The sequence below is a fragment of the Pagrus major genome, chromosome 7 (assembly GCF_040436345.1).
Source record: "Pagrus major chromosome 7, Pma_NU_1.0".
NCBI classification, from domain to species: domain Eukaryota; kingdom Metazoa; phylum Chordata; class Actinopteri; order Spariformes; family Sparidae; genus Pagrus; species Pagrus major.
In genome coordinates this window covers 33,784,501-33,802,547 of record NC_133221.1, presented here as the reverse complement: position 1 = coordinate 33,802,547, position 18,047 = coordinate 33,784,501, and the positions used below count along the sequence as shown (strand labels likewise).

General features: G+C 38.7%; 1 protein-coding gene across 3 annotated transcripts in view; it reads right to left on the bottom strand.

The window, feature by feature from the left end:
- Positions 1 to 1,260: 1,260 nt before the first annotated feature.
- dennd2da (DENN/MADD domain containing 2Da) overlaps positions 1,261 to 18,047 on the bottom strand; it is a 31,862-nt gene continuing 15,075 nt past the window's right edge. For all 3 annotated transcript variants that reach the window (XM_073470152.1, XM_073470151.1, XM_073470153.1), the window contains 13 exons: positions 16,989 to 17,036; positions 16,547 to 16,639; positions 13,658 to 13,833; positions 8,589 to 8,701; positions 8,404 to 8,473; positions 8,232 to 8,309; positions 6,912 to 7,052; positions 5,538 to 5,686; positions 4,323 to 4,494; positions 3,006 to 3,056; positions 2,784 to 2,865; positions 2,447 to 2,692; positions 1,261 to 1,585 (listed from right to left, as the gene is read on the bottom strand). In XM_073470152.1, coding sequence (XP_073326253.1) covers positions 1,518 to 1,585; positions 2,447 to 2,692; positions 2,784 to 2,865; positions 3,006 to 3,056; positions 4,323 to 4,494; positions 5,538 to 5,686; positions 6,912 to 7,052; positions 8,232 to 8,309; positions 8,404 to 8,473; positions 8,589 to 8,701; positions 13,658 to 13,833; positions 16,547 to 16,639; positions 16,989 to 17,036 — 1,487 coding nt within the window. In that variant the 3' untranslated portion in view covers positions 1,261 to 1,517. The remainder of the gene's footprint in view (positions 1,586 to 2,446; positions 2,693 to 2,783; positions 2,866 to 3,005; positions 3,057 to 4,322; positions 4,495 to 5,537; positions 5,687 to 6,911; positions 7,053 to 8,231; positions 8,310 to 8,403; positions 8,474 to 8,588; positions 8,702 to 13,657; positions 13,834 to 16,546; positions 16,640 to 16,988; positions 17,037 to 18,047) is intronic.

Sequence of the window (18,047 nt, the reverse complement as noted above, 5' to 3'; positions counted from 1 at the left end):
AATCCTAAAAGTATGCTAACATATACTAGCTACAGAAGTTTCATGCTATTGTTCTGACAGCCCATTTTACTGAGACTCCAATAGTTTGAAGTGTCCCAGCCTGTTATCCAAAAATGCAGCAAGAGCCTCACACCCTAACCCTTTTATAAAAATGTTTTTTGTTAACAAGCTTCAACAGTGTCAGCTGCCAGTGTTTTCACCTTGTGAGTCATCATGGCAAAATATGGTCCTGGGAACACCTATTGTAGTGGGAGCTACTGCAGAGGCAGTTTTGAGTAATCTGCCAGGTATTTATATGTCCGTCTGTCTGTCAATCAAATCTGTCCGTCTTGTCAGTCACATCAAAATCAAAATGAAGGCTGAGTTCGAAGATAGCCGCGCCTCATGTAATACAGACTTTCTGAGTAGTCATGGGTCAGAACATAACCATGTTGATTGGAGTTGCAGCTGGTGGGATCCCATTGCAAGGTGGTGTCTAGTCTTAAATTGTTGTTCTCCAATAGGCTCGAGTTGATCAACTTTGTCATCAGTGTGTTTGTTATATTGCTGTTTTAGAGCAGCCTACATCTTACATCATTATACCACAGTTTGGCCAAATTAAAGAACTCCCATATCCCTTGCTATTTGATCGCATGTCCAACAAAAGCTCATTGGTTGTGTCCTTTCCTTATCCCAACATGTTTGCAAAACACTTCTTGTCTGATCTCCATGCCCCTTCAAATTGATCCATTAGTTGACTTTTCATTAACGATGAAAAGTCAACCTGAAGTACACTTCCTGATGTTCTTTCTACTATAAGATTTTGCCCCTGATCCATAGACAATTGTCTAATAAAATAACTTCAATTTGATTAGTGGCCAAAACCTGTACCGTCCTGTGCCTTTAAAGATCATACTAGCCACACAAAGTTTTTTTACAGCCGTGTCTCTTTCGCTATCTCCGTTGCTGTGGACAACACCCACCACATCCCACCACAACAGTATATCATTTGAACTTTATTTTGCCCTTTCATATTTGTATTGGTAAGTCTTTTGGCAATACATACCCAGTTAGAACAGAGACTCAGATACAGTTCTTGTACATCTTTTGAGAGAGAACTAGAGTTGATTACTCAGCTACATATGCTGCATTTTTGTTCATGGAAAGAAAGGAGGTCAGTCACAAGTAGAGCAATGGACAGATATACTGTAGCTAGATAGAAATAAACGCAAAAGGCTTCAAGCCACTGGGGCCAAGTTGCCCAAAATCACTGTTGGTATGTGGAGTTAAAAAAGTAGTCTTTATTTGAAATGATTTTCCTGCTCATCAGTGAAGGACTAGAACCAACAAATAGAACTGTAGTCTGTCATTCTGCCAGTGTTTTACAGGGTAGCAGCAACATACAGCCGTACAGTAATTCACACATTAGTACATAATGATTTAAAACGAAACTGACACAGGGAACAAAACACACAGCGCAACATTCACATCATTTCCTATGTACTCCTTTATATACACACAGGGTCCCACACTCAGAGCTAGTGTTTCTTTGCCTTGTCCCTTTTCTTCTTCTCTTGGTATTCAAGGATCTTTGTGTGAAATATTCCTGCAGGACAAGGGACAGGACATTGAATCAGTGCACTGTGAAAAACGTTAAGTTGTTTCAACAAGAGCTCAAGTTAAAAGACTCAGCAACGAATCACAAATGCTGCACCAAATATTCTAGCATCAACATCACAATGTACACATGCGTCATAATTACATCATCACAAGGACATGCAATGTCAAGTAAGGCTAATTAGCTCAGCTTTTTCACAATTCAGATATTTAATCTGTGTTTTAGTGGCATTTCGTGGAGTTCAGCATAAATATTTTTTAACTTAAACTTGTTCTTTCTACAGGTGAGGCAGAGAAATAAAGAATGCATATGGTGTTAGTGTGTGTGGAGCTAGATGAACAAACAAGGGAGAATTTTAAACATACAGTCTGTTTATTTCTACCAGAGCTGTGTGAAAATTCAGTGTTATTTTTCACTGACTTTCAGGAATATCATATGGACATTGATTTACAAATAGGTCATTCCATGCCAACTCACTCAGAATTCTGAACTTTTCGGTCTCTTCCTCTGGTTTGAACATTGTTGGAAATATTTGGGATAATGCAAGTATACAATTCAACAAAACATATAACAATAAGGTCTAATTGTTTCTAGAGATTTTAATGCAGAAATCGTACATATTATATCTTTAAATCTAAAAAAAGGAGCTCTCACAGGTGATTCTGTGTGAAGCCAGTTTACAGAAGTCACATCCCTGCACACATATCTGACAGCAGTCCTACAATAAATCTGGAGCTGAATCATATCTTTTAAATTGGGCTTTGTGTGTGTGTGTGTGTGTGTGTGTGTGTGTGTGTGTGTGTGTGTGTGTGTGTGTGTCTCTGTGTCTGTGTGATTCCTTATCCTCACCTTGCTGCGGCCCAGGGTGCTGTTGCTCTACCTCCTGGATAAACAGGTCAAACATCTGCGTCTGGATAAATTTCTTGACAAAGTGCCGAGTGGTCTTGGACTCAATGGCCTTGTAGAAACTTCTCTTTTCAAACACTCCCTGCTCTCCAGCACGGCCGTATTTCACATATGAGGCATAGTGGCCGACCGTTTTCACAAAGAAATGCAGGAAAGCTTCCGACACTACCCGGTTCAGCTCCTCCACCGCTGAAAAGACAGGACAGAAAACATTTGTGATGGCAGAGCATTAGTTTGGTTTCTGACACTCCTGTGTTTACCATGGTTGTAGTTTACTCACTTGGTGCTTCTTGTCTTTGACTTAGTGCCTCAAGTATTTCACTTTGGAGCTTCGGGGGCAGGATAGAGCTTTCATCACCAATCTGGAAAAGGAAGATTTTATAATTCATGTAAACACAAATGTTTTAACTTTGATAAAAATGTTATTTCATGTGAATTTCAAAATGGTTACTTATAACCAAAAGATTATTTACTCAAGCATTTTTGTTGATACATCACTTACGGACACAAGGAAGGTTTCCTTCTTATCCACAGACAAGTCGACCACCAGCAGCTGTGTTATAGAAACAATAAGAGGACAGAGTAAGGAGGTCACTCCAATGTGCTTTAAAAGATGTTTTGTTTGTTCGCCATGATCCCAGTGAGCACCCACTGAGATTCCTGGGATCAATTTCATGATTTGTGAGATGATATTTATTCATGTGAAGCTATTTCTCCATAGTCATATCACACTGTATGTTGAAATGTGGTCAGCACAAAGATGGAAGTTCAACACATATAAAATGTCATAAATATGGAACTATATAGGCTGTAAGGTGCCAAGGATAAGCTTCCAGGACATTGTAATGGAAACAGTTTCGTACATAAATATAAAATAGGAGATAACATTTAAATAAGTCTCCCAAACTGGGAAGTGTGGAGGGCATAAGTGCATAAGCTGAAACTATGCTTCACGTTATTTAATACATGTGAAGATTGTAGCTCAAAAGGTAAAACTGCTGTCCATCAACTGGAATTTTGGGGGCTTGACCCCTGATCCCTGTAGTCGAATTTATGATTACAGGTTTTTCTATGAAGACACATTTTATCAGTGCTTAATTTGTAAATCAAAAGGTCCTGGACCACAAGTTGCATGCTGTGGTGGAGGTCAGGAGGAGCAAAAAAGTGAGAGAACACATCAAAAATCCACGGTGCCTAACGCACTTTGACAACACCTGGGGGCTAGCAGTTAACAAAACAAAAATTATTGTTAAAAACTGAGCATTATTTATTTTATCTTATTAATAAGGGCATTCAAAATCATCACTCAAAATCAGCAGGGAGAAGTGTGTAGTAACAGCTGAGTAACATTACTGTTTGCAAGAGCTCTCTCCCCCTTTTAATCGCTCTCCTTGACTGTCCCTACATCTCACTGATGGGGGGGGAATAGAATTAGGGCCGAAAGAGCTACAAACAACTCCAAAAAGCAGCAGGATAAGAAACCAAACTAATTGACATGTTCTGTCTGTCGGCACCTACTCACATACATCTTAAATTAACCATTCTCATTTTCATCCTTTCACATCACAAACATCGACTTAATTGTAGGGTTTACACATGCCAAAATATTTACTAAAAAGCATTAAACCACATGCAAGCTTAGCTCTTGTTTAATGCACAAAACCTATTACACTTCAGGCCTCACTGTGTAATGTGACTGCTTTCTCAGTCACATTACACAGTGTTACTTTTGAACTGGTTTTGGAGGTCTTTTCCCCATGACCATAGCCATTTTTTAAATGTCTTTTCAACTGAAAAAATGCTCACTGTGATCACTTACATCACTCTGGTCAGTGACCAGGTCCAGCAGGCGTTTCTGAACTCCCAGCAGGTAGGGTGTGGGTGCCATCACTACATCGATCAGGATCTCTGGAACAATGGAGATGAAGGTGTGCTGCCAGGTGAAGGGGTAAAGGAGGGCTGCCACTGCATGAATGACCTGGGATAATGTGCTGTAGAGAGACAAGAGAGCTCAGATCAGAGCTGACCATAAACTAATTGTCCAGGTTTAGTTAAGTTACTGTCAACTAAGCTGAATACTTACAGCCTACTAGGAAATAGAGGGATTATGCCCTTTTATGAGCTGGATGGCTTTTGATGTGAAACACGCACAAACTGTGTCATCGTTTGAATTTCAAACATGAATGAAGTGAGTTTGCATTGAAGAGAAAATTAGTGTCTCCATCATAAGCCATAAAAATAAATGCCTGGTTCTTTCTGCTGTTGAGGTAGAGAAATAAAGAATGGATATGGAGTTAGTTGTTGTAGAGCTAGATGAACAAACAAGGGAGAATTTTAACCATACAGCCACATGACTCCACTTCACTCCACTTCTGTTTATTTGTAACAGAGCAGTGTGATAATTCAGTGTTATTTTTTACTGACTTTCAGGAATATCATATTGACATTGATATCACATTGATTTACAAATGGGTCATTCCATGCCAACTCACTCAGAATTCAGAACTTTTCCCAGTTCAATTCATGGATTTTCTGGGAAAAAATTCATCTTAAATTTCTATTAAATTCACCTTGCAAAAACTAAAACTTTACTCTAATACTTTTTAAATTATGACTATGTGAAGTTTGGCCCTCTGAGCTAAACTTCGTAATTATTGTGATTGTTAGTATATGTATTGTAATTCTCATTCATTGATTATTTTTTAATGGATTGGTCTGAAATTTGTCTTGAACATCTAAGAAACCCTAAGGAAAATGTATAATGTGTATTCATTTAAATAGTTGCAACTAATCAAGCCACTACAGGCTTCAACTTGCAGCTCAAAAGGCTTAAAACGTATCAAACAAAGATAGAAAACCTATCTACATATGATATAAAACCAAATAATTTCCTGATGATTTTAGCGTGAGAATGACAACAGTGATTTTGATGTTCTCATGTGTAATTTCTTGTATGAATTACTGTATTTATTCACTGTTATATGCTTTCTCTATGTGTTGTGTAAATTATAATGTACAGGTTTGCGTATAGTACCCCAGTTCATCCGCAATGAAAACGATCCGCCTCTCCAGGACAGCGGCAGCAAACACCAGTAACACCTCCTCGTCTTTCAGGCAGCTGAAGAGTGTGGCAAAGTTAACGTGTTCCAGCCAGGAATCCAATGGCCGGGTCAGACTGATGATCTAGTGGAGAGTCACCACTGTCACTAATATGTCAACACTGGGGGCAGCATGTCATTATTAAACTGACAAGTGATTGACTTTCAACTCTCACCACACTGTCAGATTGTGAAGGCACTAAAGTTTTATTTAGCTCTAAAGAAAGGCATGAGAAGCAGGTTTGTTTTAGTGTTTTCCAGGATTTATTTCCTTCATGTTACATTGTTGCACATATTTAAAACATCACCCTTACTGCCTCTTTTCATGGCCAAAGAACCATGTCTTTGTCCCTCCTTCACCCTGAGGGCTGGTCACAGTGACTGTAGCACAAACAATGGCCAGCATCTGTGAATACTTGAGATGACTATGAGCTGTTCAAACGTGGTAAGTGGCCTGATGGGACAAGTGTGATGGAGGCTGGGTAATACAGGACAGGTTCAGACACAACTCCACAAAAACACACCCACATGTTTGATCATGCTATATAAAGTCACCTGGTTACACTATAGTCATGCTGTGTGTGGGAGCAATATTTTTAAATTTTTTTAGTCTGTTTATTACATTCTTTTTCACCCTTTTCAGAGGAATAGAAGATTGTAAGTTCTAATGCATTTGTGTTAATCAATTCTGAAGAGCAGAGTTTTTATTTTTTTATAGAGTTTGAATGAAGTATGTTTATGATGAGTTAACGAGGCAATTAAGCTCTTTGTTTGGTAAAATAGAGGAACTTGAATTCAGAAGGCGTACAGTTGTGTTTGTCTGTTAAGTAAGGGAAATAGATGTAAAAACATTTCCTTTCTTGACATATTGTGGGTTTATTTTGTTTACTTATTAGACTAAGTAGTGAACTCACTGCTCTTATATTTCCCAGCTGAAACTACAGGGGCTATCAGATCATCGCCACCTAAGAAAAAAGTGATATTATGAGACAGGACGGGCCGGGGCTAGCTGGTTACCATGCTAACTTCAGTAGACATCTCTGTAACAGTACATAATGTCAAATCTGTTGCTTTTTCACACACTGTTAATAAACTCTCATAATGTAGGTTCATTTTTAAATGTTTTACACTAAAATTCATGCCAAATCTCACAAACTACTCCTTTAAACTCTGATTCAGTCACATTTCATGATAAGACAAGAATAGAGACTTCGCTGTGGATCTTTGTTTATATATCCTGAACTTTTAATATCTCTATCATCAAACTTTAAGTGAACTCTTGTGAGCAGAAGACAGGGCTTTGGTCTGACCTCAGTACCCGACTCAGGAATGAAGCTCTTAATCTCCACAGTGTTTCCAGGAGCTGGGAATGGAGCCTCCCTCAGCTTCTGCATGAATGGGTAGATCATGGCCATGGAGATCTGCCGCCGCTTCTCCACTTCATCAAATATCTGCACACACATGGGAGAACAACATATGTTCATAATACAGCACCAATAAATATCAATATCACCCAATTAATTCTTTAGAAATTGTCAAATTTAAAAAAAAAAAAAAAGAAATTCCTTTTTATGATGTATTATACAGGTCACCAGTGGACTCTCTAAAGCAGTGAGTCTTTTTTTATTTTAAAATGCCATACAAACGAATCTGCTGAGAACACTTTCGCCCCATAAGCCACTGAAATGCTTTGCATGCATTGAGTTTCAGTGATGCTAATTACAGTGGCTGAAAAAGTGGAAATAAATGAATATAAACCTCAAACCAGCAGAGTGGTGAGTATGACATCATATGTTGTACTGACAGAACAAGGGCTGTGAAATGTATATTATACTTACCCAGAACAACCCTTAACAGGAAAACGTGTTGAATTTATAAAAAGATGTAGATCAGAAAACAAGGAGATGTCTTATTATAATACGATCAAATGTTCTTAGAAAATGGGGAAAAAAGCCATTTCCTCTGGGTTAAAAGGTTTCAACTTAAACTAATATTTTTCAGGTTAAGAAAAGGGAGATTGTTTCATTGTCATCAAAAGTGCAACAGACAGCAGTTGTGAAGTCTGCCCTTCGAACAGAAAACTGCCATTTTAACTCAAAGTATGGCCTTTGTCAGAGAAGGAACGCAGCCACAATATCTTATTGTTCTTATTGCTATTGATTAAGTGTCTATCACAGGTATGTAAATGTTTGACCATTGACATCCATTTCTGTTTAATGACATTAGAGAATAAGGGCAAGGCAATAGCATACACTGTTATTGTTACTCAATCTCTGTAGTCCACATTTCATATATTTACCAAGACACCATTTTCTGATGCCCTACTAGCCAAGTACTGTACTAAGTACTGAACCTGTCAAGTAAAATATCATGGGTGATCAAGGACAGACTCCATATTTGGAAACACACTGTCCAGAATGATTGAATCAGGTGATACATGAAGAAAGAGAGGCGGAGAACTGAATGGCTGAAAGGCATTTCTTGGAGTCAAGGTCAGCCCACAAACAAAATACACCTATTTGATATAATTCACAATTTGATATTTTGGAAATCCATATGTTTTACATTAAAAAAAAAACTGAAGGACACTCAAAAAGGTTCCCTCTTTAGCAAATGTTCAGTTGACTCACCTTGGAGAAGAGGCCGAAACAAGCCAGCGAGCTGATGATACAGTAAGCCTCAGGCATTCGGGCTCCTTTCCCTCCAGGCTGCAGATTGGAGATTATAAGGAGAGAATATTCAATAAACATAAGAAAATGAGATCAAATAATGACACAGTAAAGACACCTTCAGTCTACTGACCAGTAACCTCCTGCAGTATCCATTTCGTCTGCTGCCATCAATCTCAGTCAGAACAAAGGAGAAGGTCTCACTGGAATTAGACAAGTAAAACTCACAACAAGAGATGTATAGTGATGTACAATAAACTGAACCCTAAATACAGGAACATTAAAGTGATAAACCAGCTGACAGAGCAGCTGTTGTACCTGTGGTATTCTGTAAGAGGAGCCCAGTTGATGCCCTCTGGGAAACAAAAGAGAGTGAGTGCCTTAAGCGTCTTCTCCTCCTCCTCCTTCTGAAACCTCGCCATCCCATCTCTCTGAAGGTTAACAAACACACATCTCTGTTCTTTAAAATAATTAAAGAAAAGAAAAGAAAAAGAAAAAGTATATATACATTTACATTGTATACCCTATGTGTGTGTGCGTTTGTGTGTTTCTCTAGTCTCATGGCAGAGTGTTACATATTGTGCAGCTAACTTTATAAATTGTGGATCTTCTCCCAGACAGACTTTTAACAGTTCGTCACATGTTTTTTCCTGATACGATGGATCTGCTGCAGTTATCTGCTGTAGGAAAACCTCTCTCTCAGTTTGGTAGAGGGGGCAGGAGAGGAGAAAGTGGGCCTCAGTTTCTATTTCTTCTGAAGAACAGTGTTTACAGACTCTTAATTCTCTGGGCTTCCATTCTTTCTTATGCCGACCTTTTTCAACCTGTAGCTGATGGTCGGTGAGTCTGTACATTGTTAGTGTTCGTCTTTGTTTGGGGTTATGTTGCTGACCAGATATTGTGCTGGAGAATACTCTCTATCCAGTGAGCGATAGCATTCCAATTTATTGATGGATTTGATCTCATTCTTCCAAATGTCAATGTAAGTCTTTTTATTCTCTTTGTCTATAGATAGCAGGTGAGTTTTGAAGAGAGTTTGGAGGTCTTGGATTTTGAGGTGGCAGGTTTCTCTGGTGTTTCTCAGGGGGTCTGTCTCTGGACAGAGGCTGTTACTGAGAAAGGCTCTGTGGTGATAGGAATCAGGATCAGCTTGTGCTAAGTGAACCTGGAACTTATTTGACCTTTTGATCATGTGTAGAGAGAGAGGGAAGTGTCCCAGCTCTGCTCTACATGCATGGTTTGGACAGTTTCTGTAGACCTTGAGGATTTCCTTGCAGAACTGAAGGTTGAGTTTCTCTGTGGGTGTTGTGTCCCATGAGGTGTGTCTCTGGGTCATTAGAGGGCCCCACACTTCACTTCCATACATAAGGATGGGTTTTATTACACTGTTCAATAGTTTTAGCCAAATTGTAACTGGAGGATTGAATTTATATAGTGAGCTTTTGATGCTATAGTAGGCCCTGCGTGCCTTTTCTGTGAGGGAATGTATTGCCTTGTCCAGGCTGCCTGATGAACTGATGATGATGCCCAGATAATTATATTCCATTGTATGCTGAAGTGTGGTCCCTCTTACCCTGAAAACATGTTTGGATTCCTGTAACCTGGCCTTTTTCTGGAATACCATGACTTTGGTTTTGTCAAGGTTGATATCTACCGCCCAGTTTTGACAGAACGTCTCCAGCAGAGAGAGGTTCTGCTGTAGGCCCTGTTCTGTTGGGGACAGTAGAACCAGGTCATCTGCACACATGAGGAATTTGATTTCTTTGCCTTGTAGATCTAATCCTGGGCTTGAGGACTGTTCAAGAAGAGTGGCCAATTTATTGATATAGATGTTGAACAGTGGGAGACAGGTTGCACCCCTGATGCACTTCTTTTCCTTGTTTGAAGAACTCTGTTCTTTTGTTTCCAATTTTCACACTGCACTGGTTGTCAGATCATAAATTTTACCCCCAATTCCATATTGGAGAAGTTGTAAACATAACCCGTTGTGCCAAATTGTGTTAAAAGCCTTTTTTAGATCTACAAAACATGCAAATATCTTTCCTTTGTGTTTTCTGTGAACATGCTGTTGGATGAGTGTGTGGAGAGTGTATATGTGGTCAGATGTTTGATGTTTGGGTAAAAAGCCAATTTGGCTTCTAGACAGAATATTATGTTCAGTGAGATAAGTGATTAATCTAGAGTTGAGGATGCTACAGAAGAGTTTACTCAGGTTGCTGTTGACACAGATGCCCCTGTAATTGCTGGGGTTATACCTGTCTCCATTTTTAAATACAGGAGAAATGAGACCTTTATTCCAAACACTGGGGTAATATCCAGTGGCCAACACCAGGCTGAAGTGTTTTTGCACGGCAAGTTGGAGTTTTAAGTTACTGTGTTTCAGCATCTCTGAGTTAATGCTTTCTATACTGCAAGCTTTTCCATTTTTAATTTTTTTTTAATTCTCTCTCTCTCTTATTTACTGAATGACAAGTTGATATTTTGTATAATTGTTTTTGGACTTGGTAATGACAAAAGTAAGCCAATAGTGCTATGTCAATAGCTCTCAAATTCTGTGTCCTGTAGTATCAATGTCAGCTTGCAGTCTTCATTTGTTGCACTCCAACATTTTGTGTATACAAACAACACTACATGCAGTCAAAATCTCCACACTGTATTTTTACAGCAATGCTTTTAGAATAGTATACCAACAGACTTCCTTTCACACTAAATTCCTGAAGGCTTGAAAGGTGGTTATTAAAATTTGGAGCCTGAAATATGATACATGAATCCAACCTGACCACTGTGAAAACCAGGTTGCATCAGTAGTAAAGGTGTTCAGAAAACCAATACCTGTATGGGAAATGCCTCTGATGCAGCCTAAAATGTGGGTATGGGCTTGTATGTACATACATGCACCAATCTGAGGATGCTGTTACTTCCCAGCAGCTACATGCAACTTAACTTTTTACTGCACAAATAGCCAATACACATAAATGTCAAGCGAGGCAACTTCAAGCAAATTCACTGATATTTGTGATCTATTTCAGTTAGGACTGACTGTCAAATTGGATAAAAAAAGAAAGTTCTATTCATATTTTCTATGTATTCATTTTTGAAATGGTATGTGTCTGTAAATATAAATCTCAAACTTGAATAAAACTGTAAATAGGACTGTAACGCCCGCCAACGTAATAATGTCCACAAACATAATAAACCACAAACGTAATAAAAATCTGCAGCATTTAATGTAATAAACCCACAAATGTAATACATTTTCCACAAACGTAATAGCCACTGCCTACTACAAACATATAACACGAAATTCCTACAAATGTAATAACTATTACGTTTGCAGGGATTTATTACGTTTGTGGGGACGTGAAAATCTTTATTGTAATAACTTCCCACAAATGTAATAATACAATGAATAATGGTCGTTGTGGTTGTTGTTTGTTTGCCTATACACCTACTAATACTACTGACCGTGGGTGCAAAATCCAGCTGCTGACTCTCCGCTCTGCTATCACACGTGTGTGTGTGTGTGTGTGTATGTGTGTATGTATGTTTTTATGTGTAATAATAATAATAATAATAATAATAATAATAATAATAACAACTTTGAACATTATCACAATTAAGTTATCAATTTGTGATGTAAATAAATAACAATATGCAATCATTAAAGACTCCTTCTAGATATGTTTCAAGGTGTAGCCTATAAATACTTTTCTTTGAATAATAATGTGACTGATATAGTTTTTCACACACAAAAACTTAAAGTAGGCCCCTATCTTGTTAAAATCCTTTTCCCTCATTAAAACTTCCAGAATCAAGAAATATCCAAATATATGGCATCCCAAAAGCTTACATTTGTGGGAAATCGTGTTACATTTGTAGTAGGCATTACGTTTGTGGAAAATGTATTACATTTGTGGGTTTATTACATTAAATGCTGCAGATTTTTATTACGTTTGTGGTTTATTACGTTTGTGGACATTATTACATTGGCGGGCTATACAAGGACTTTTTTCCAGTCATCAACCATGAAATTTGCATTTCTTAGCCCAGACCAAGCGTTTAACCTTGTTTCTCCTCAAGAGAAGTGGTTTAGAAACTGCTACTCAGCCTCTAAGACATGAGACAGCCTTCTGTTGACAGGACTTTTCCTGAGTAAAGTCTGCTGTTTTCTTAGTATTTAGTAAATTATATAGCTGTGATGAAGTTGCTTTTGTTTAACTCTTAAGTAAATAAGCTTGATGTATAAATCTTTTGGTGTTGTGCTCACTTTGGCTCTGCCTGATCGTACTTTGGATACAACTGATCAGGTTTCAGTAATGTGTTTTAGAGTCCATGCACTGCCCCCTTAAGACACCTTGGGCCTTATTTAAACCATCTATGGCACGTGGCCTAAAGCACATGCCGCACGTGCATTTGGGGCGTGTCTAACTCCCTTTTGCTATCAAAACTGTGGATAATGGTGAAGCAAAGTAAGGTGCATGGTGCAAAGAGGTTGTCTTTAGACTCTTCATTAGTCATGGGTTTGATTTGGGCATACCATTAATTAATTAAATAAATTAAACCAATCAGTGTCATCACCCATTCCCTTTGAGAGCCAGGTGTGCCAGGACCTGGTGCATTGCTATCAAACAGTGGCACTCATCTTCCGCTCTACCCCTGCTGTTTCACAATTATCTATCCCTTTAACAAGTGTTTGACTGCATATAACACTGATATTTAACTGAGGAGGAGGAGGAGGAGGAGACCAGTGTTAGCGACTGGAGCAGAGGGGAAAGTTTAGCAGAGAAGTTGTTTAGTTGCAGTAAATGTACAGTACAGGTTACAGTTTGACCATGAATAAACTCTGCAGTTACTCAATAGCCACGGAAAACTATCTCTAATCCATGCTAATGATGTTGATCTTGCTAGTACAGCAGTTGATGGTAACAATATGTATGAATATTATCCATACCCCCATTCTCTGTTTGAGGAGGAACATTGACCGTTAGACAGGAAGGAAAAGTGCATGAAAATATTAATGACATTACCTTCTGCAATCCTCCAGCAGCAGAAACGATATGTGTATCTCTTCATTGATTATTTAACTCCTGACTCACTGACAGGATCTGTGTTTCATGTTCATGTTCTGTGTTCTTCTAATACTTCAAAAGGTCACATACAGTTTACATTTATACAGTAAAATAGTTAGGCCTAAAGTCTGCATTCTGTCATGCATTTCATTTTAATGTTGTTTATTGTAGTTTAAACTACCATTTCCTCCAACATCAATCAACCTGTGTAACTGTGGCAATAAACATATATTAGACTAACAAGTGTATGTGCATAACTCATCTGTCTCACTCAAAAAACACCTACTGAATATGTTTGCAGTCTATCATGAAACTGACCTTGGGAAACTGGTAGGTGATCTGAGGTTCGTAGCTGCTGCTGCCCTTGGCCTTCTTGAGACTGACCACCACCAGATACTCAAAGAAGTACTGACCGCTGACATAGCGGTGCTGTCTGGATGTCTCGTTTGCCACCATTGGGCCTAGCGGCTCTGTCGGCTCAGTGTCTTTGACTCCTACACCAAGATGTAGAAATACATTATGCTTTAGCATGCAGGGTTAACCCTTGGATCCAGATGGAAAGGTTTACAGGCCTCATTAGATCAGCAATTGGTTCCTGAACTGTGATGGCTCACATCACAGTAGTGCAATGCCTTTCCACCTTGCCTTGTTACAGGCCTGTGACTTTACACTCACTGCTGTAGAGACCAGAAAGGTAAATAAATATGGTCTGAGAGACAGAAAATCTTACCTGGAGGAGAGGAAAAGTACTACATGGGTACTGGATGAGAAGGTGGACAGAGCAATGTGACATTCAGATGTGTTGAATCATTATCAAGAATACCCTCAATAAAAGGGAAACAAACTAAATTTTTCCACTTGCTTTTTCAAGGAATAGTTAAACTCTTTCTTTCAGAGAATGACATGTTCAGGTGGATCTCCATCTCATGCCTGTGTGTTAAGAACAGAGCTGGAGTCGCAACATTGCTAGCGTAGCTTAGCACAAGCTAAGCATTTACCCAAATGTTGAACATCTGTAACATAATTTCTCCTGCCCAGACATATGTTGATGACAGTCCCAACTCAAATAATAACGATTAAATACTTTTAAAAATATTCTGAGAATGATGGGCAGCAACCTGAGCAGAAAGCAAACAATTAGAATGAATAAAGATGATACACTCTATGATTTTAACTCCAGACTGTCAACATCCACTGATCTTGACTGGAATTGCTGTTATTAAACACAGCACAGCAGTTTGTAACTATGTTAGAGTGGGGTTAGTAAATTGAAGCTATTGTTGCAATGAAGTTACTATCATATAATATTTGTCCACGTTCCAGATAATGGTTATGCTGTTTCTGATATTGAAAACTGTTGGGAAGACACTGACTCTTAAATATATTATATTGATCTCCTCTTTGGACTGAACATGTTATTCTACTAAAATGGTTATTTATTTTGTCTGCAACAAATGCTTGACCACAGACATTGCCCTGACGCGCCTACAAAGTCATCTCTCCTGTTGACTGTACTGCTCTGTTCATCATTCACTTCCATACAAACAGCCCTGTCTCCTTCACAGGCTGCCAGCCTGCTCATGTGTTCTCTGCTGCATTCCTCCCTTTTTGTCTCAAATAAAAGCACCCCAGCAAGAGGTTCTCAATGCTCAGGTTGGCAGCCTTGTCTCTGTGTGTTTAAGGCCTGATGGTTCAAACCCAACTCCTAACCCTTAAAGCAAAAGTTCACCTAAAAAATGAAAACCGCTTTTAGCTTAGTTGCTACAGTGAAGATTTCATCTTAAAATCAATTTGAGATCTTGGGGCCTCCGAAAAGAAACTCAGTTGTGTTTTTAGGTTTTAAGTAGTCCCCATGCACTTCAGTTGTTCAGGAGAAGGCTGCAAGCATAGGCGCCATCCATGGGTGGGCATTGGTATACAGTATATCCCCCCAGTGGTCAGGTCAAAGTTTAGCCTGTCATAGCACATATCATTCTTAACAATAATTTTCTTTTTTGGGTAAACTGTTCCTTTAATACCTGAATAAATATTCATTAAGCTTAATTTGCCTTACAAAGGGTTTGGGATATGCAGATATATAGTAGGTTCAACCTGCAAAAACTTGTTCCTTCATGAATCCATGAAGTTGGGAGCTGATGCTCAGGTGCTCTTGAGATTGCTGCCACACTGACTAGAGATTGGTATTGCCACTGATTTCCTGAATTGATTGAATGATTGGGACAGCAGATGTAAATAAGCTTTTAGATAACTCTGGTACAGCTAAGAAGCTGTGCACTGTCCCTGTCAAATAAACAAATAAATGAGAAAAAATAATTTTTAATCAAACTACTGTTTTGGTTTAAACAACAACAGAAAGTCTACCCACATTTGGTGCTTGGAGGATTGGAGTTAATTTATAATTCATATTTTTTTTTAAAGGGCATATATTGAAAGATCAATGGAGATTTTATTAATCAATATTGGATCATTGAAATGAAGAAAAAAATGCTCTTTAAAACACAGCCCTAACACTGACACAGCTGTTTGTGTACTCTGAGGAAAATACAAACAAAACATGCCGGGGGTCTTTCAGTGTAGAACAAATGACATCCATCATAAACCATATTTGAAACAGCTGCATATCTACTCATCAATCACTTTATTAGTACACCAGTTCAACTGCTTGCTCAGGCAAATATATTATCAACAAATCATCTGGCAGCAACGCATTTGCAATGCAATTTACAGTAGGAATGTAGACATGGTCAAGATGATCTGCTGAAGTTGTGATGGACGTCAGTGATAATGATATCTAATCCGAAAGCCCAGGTCACACTGAATCGAAAAATGTGTGTATCATGGCTATGTCATGTCTCTGAGAAGGAGTGAGATTTTGTGGTCTGCATTAGTACTCTGATCACAACAACCTACAGCAGCTCAATACAGTTTTGAAGGTCTGTTCAGTATGACTGCACAACAGCAGTTCTACACCCCCCTTGTGACTAGAAAATATCAGAAGTCGTGTAACCCCTAATGACCCCTAATGACAAAGTGACTAAAGATCCAGCTCTACCTTTTTCATGAGGATGCACAAATGAATTTCACAGGGCCACTTTCTGGTCTGACTGGGCATTAAGTGAAAAGTGAATAAGAAAGAGGAAGTACTTTTAATTTGAAAAATAAATAATGTTTCTTTGATGTGCTAATGTAATGTAATGTCATACTCACTGTCTCGTTTGCCTCTGCGGAAGGAGGACCACATGGCACTAAACCTCTTGAGGGCCCCTTGTCGTTCACCTTCATCATCACCTGATGGGATGCCTGATGGAGAAAGAAAACCAGCAGCTGCTGCTGTCTCTAGTCTACTCAGATCTATTTCACCAACATTCATACTGAGCGTAAGGATCAAATAAGTGGATTATGCTGCAAGTGTTTACAAATGTTTTGATATGTTCTGAAGCAATTTTTGTGATTGCAATCTATTTTAATAACTGCTCCTCAGCACAGGAAATAGCCACAAACTTTAGAGGCACCTTTTAGGGTATCAAAGTAATAGTCCAACAAAACTCTGTCTTCTATGAGTGGTTAGGCATAAAATGACAAATAACATGGTTAAAAGGGAAAGGATAAAATAGAAGGTGGTCCTTGTAACTCCTGCTACTGTACTCACTATGTTTCGCAGCGACATCAGGGATGTGGTTAGCTTTTGGCTGCTCACCTACACAACAGAGAGAACGTAGGGTCAATAGACAGTTGTGAGACTGCCTCCTTCCATTAGAAGCTGCATTAACTAAATACTGTTATCTACATCACATATAAAAATGCTCACTTGATGTTATGTTTGCAACCACTAGCAATTTCAACCAAATTATACACCGTTACATTTTAGTTCCTGTGTGGTTCCTGTTCACACGGACTTTTTTTTACAAATTAACCAAAAAGAGTAAACAACTTATACAAGCCAATGGGTAACTTGTTGATTGGACAGTTTGGCAATTATCACCTTGCATCATCAGGACCCACATGGGGAAATCAAACTTAAACTAAACAGCACTTTAATGCTTGTGATGCTTATAAACTATTTATGAAATAACCGATTATAAGCATTATCAGTATAATTAGACTGCAAATCAACTGAATGTTATGTATAATGACTAACATGTAGAGACAGGACAAAAAGGAGGCGTCTTGCACAGTAATGATTATTAAAGGGTCGCCCTAGCACACATTTTGATGGACTTGAGGAGGACACAAGCAGTGAACAGTTCACAATCAGGAGATGGGTTAGTTCGGAAATGTAGCCTTTAAAACAATGCTCAGATCAAATATCTTCTATCAAAAATCATGTGGTTGGTCCCCCTGCCTTTACACCACAAACAAACTGTATAGTCTGCTTGGAAGAGGACCGAGACCCACCTTTTCAAACGGTCTCGGTCTGGTTGTTTCAGTTCACCCGACAGCGTTGACTCCAGCCCAAATGAACCACACTAACCAGGAAAATGCACCAGAGTCCATTTTAACTAAACCAAACGGGTCAGATAAAGCAACTTTTTGCAGTGCATTTAACAAACGTGGTCTGAGATCCTGTGAAATTGAAAAAGGTCTGAATTTTGAATCATAGGTTATAAGCCCATGTGCTAAAATAAACTATGCTAAATGTCACATGTGCTTTGAGGGACTGCTTGGCAGGATGTTTTTTTCTTTTTTACAAAGCGTTGTGTTTCAATCT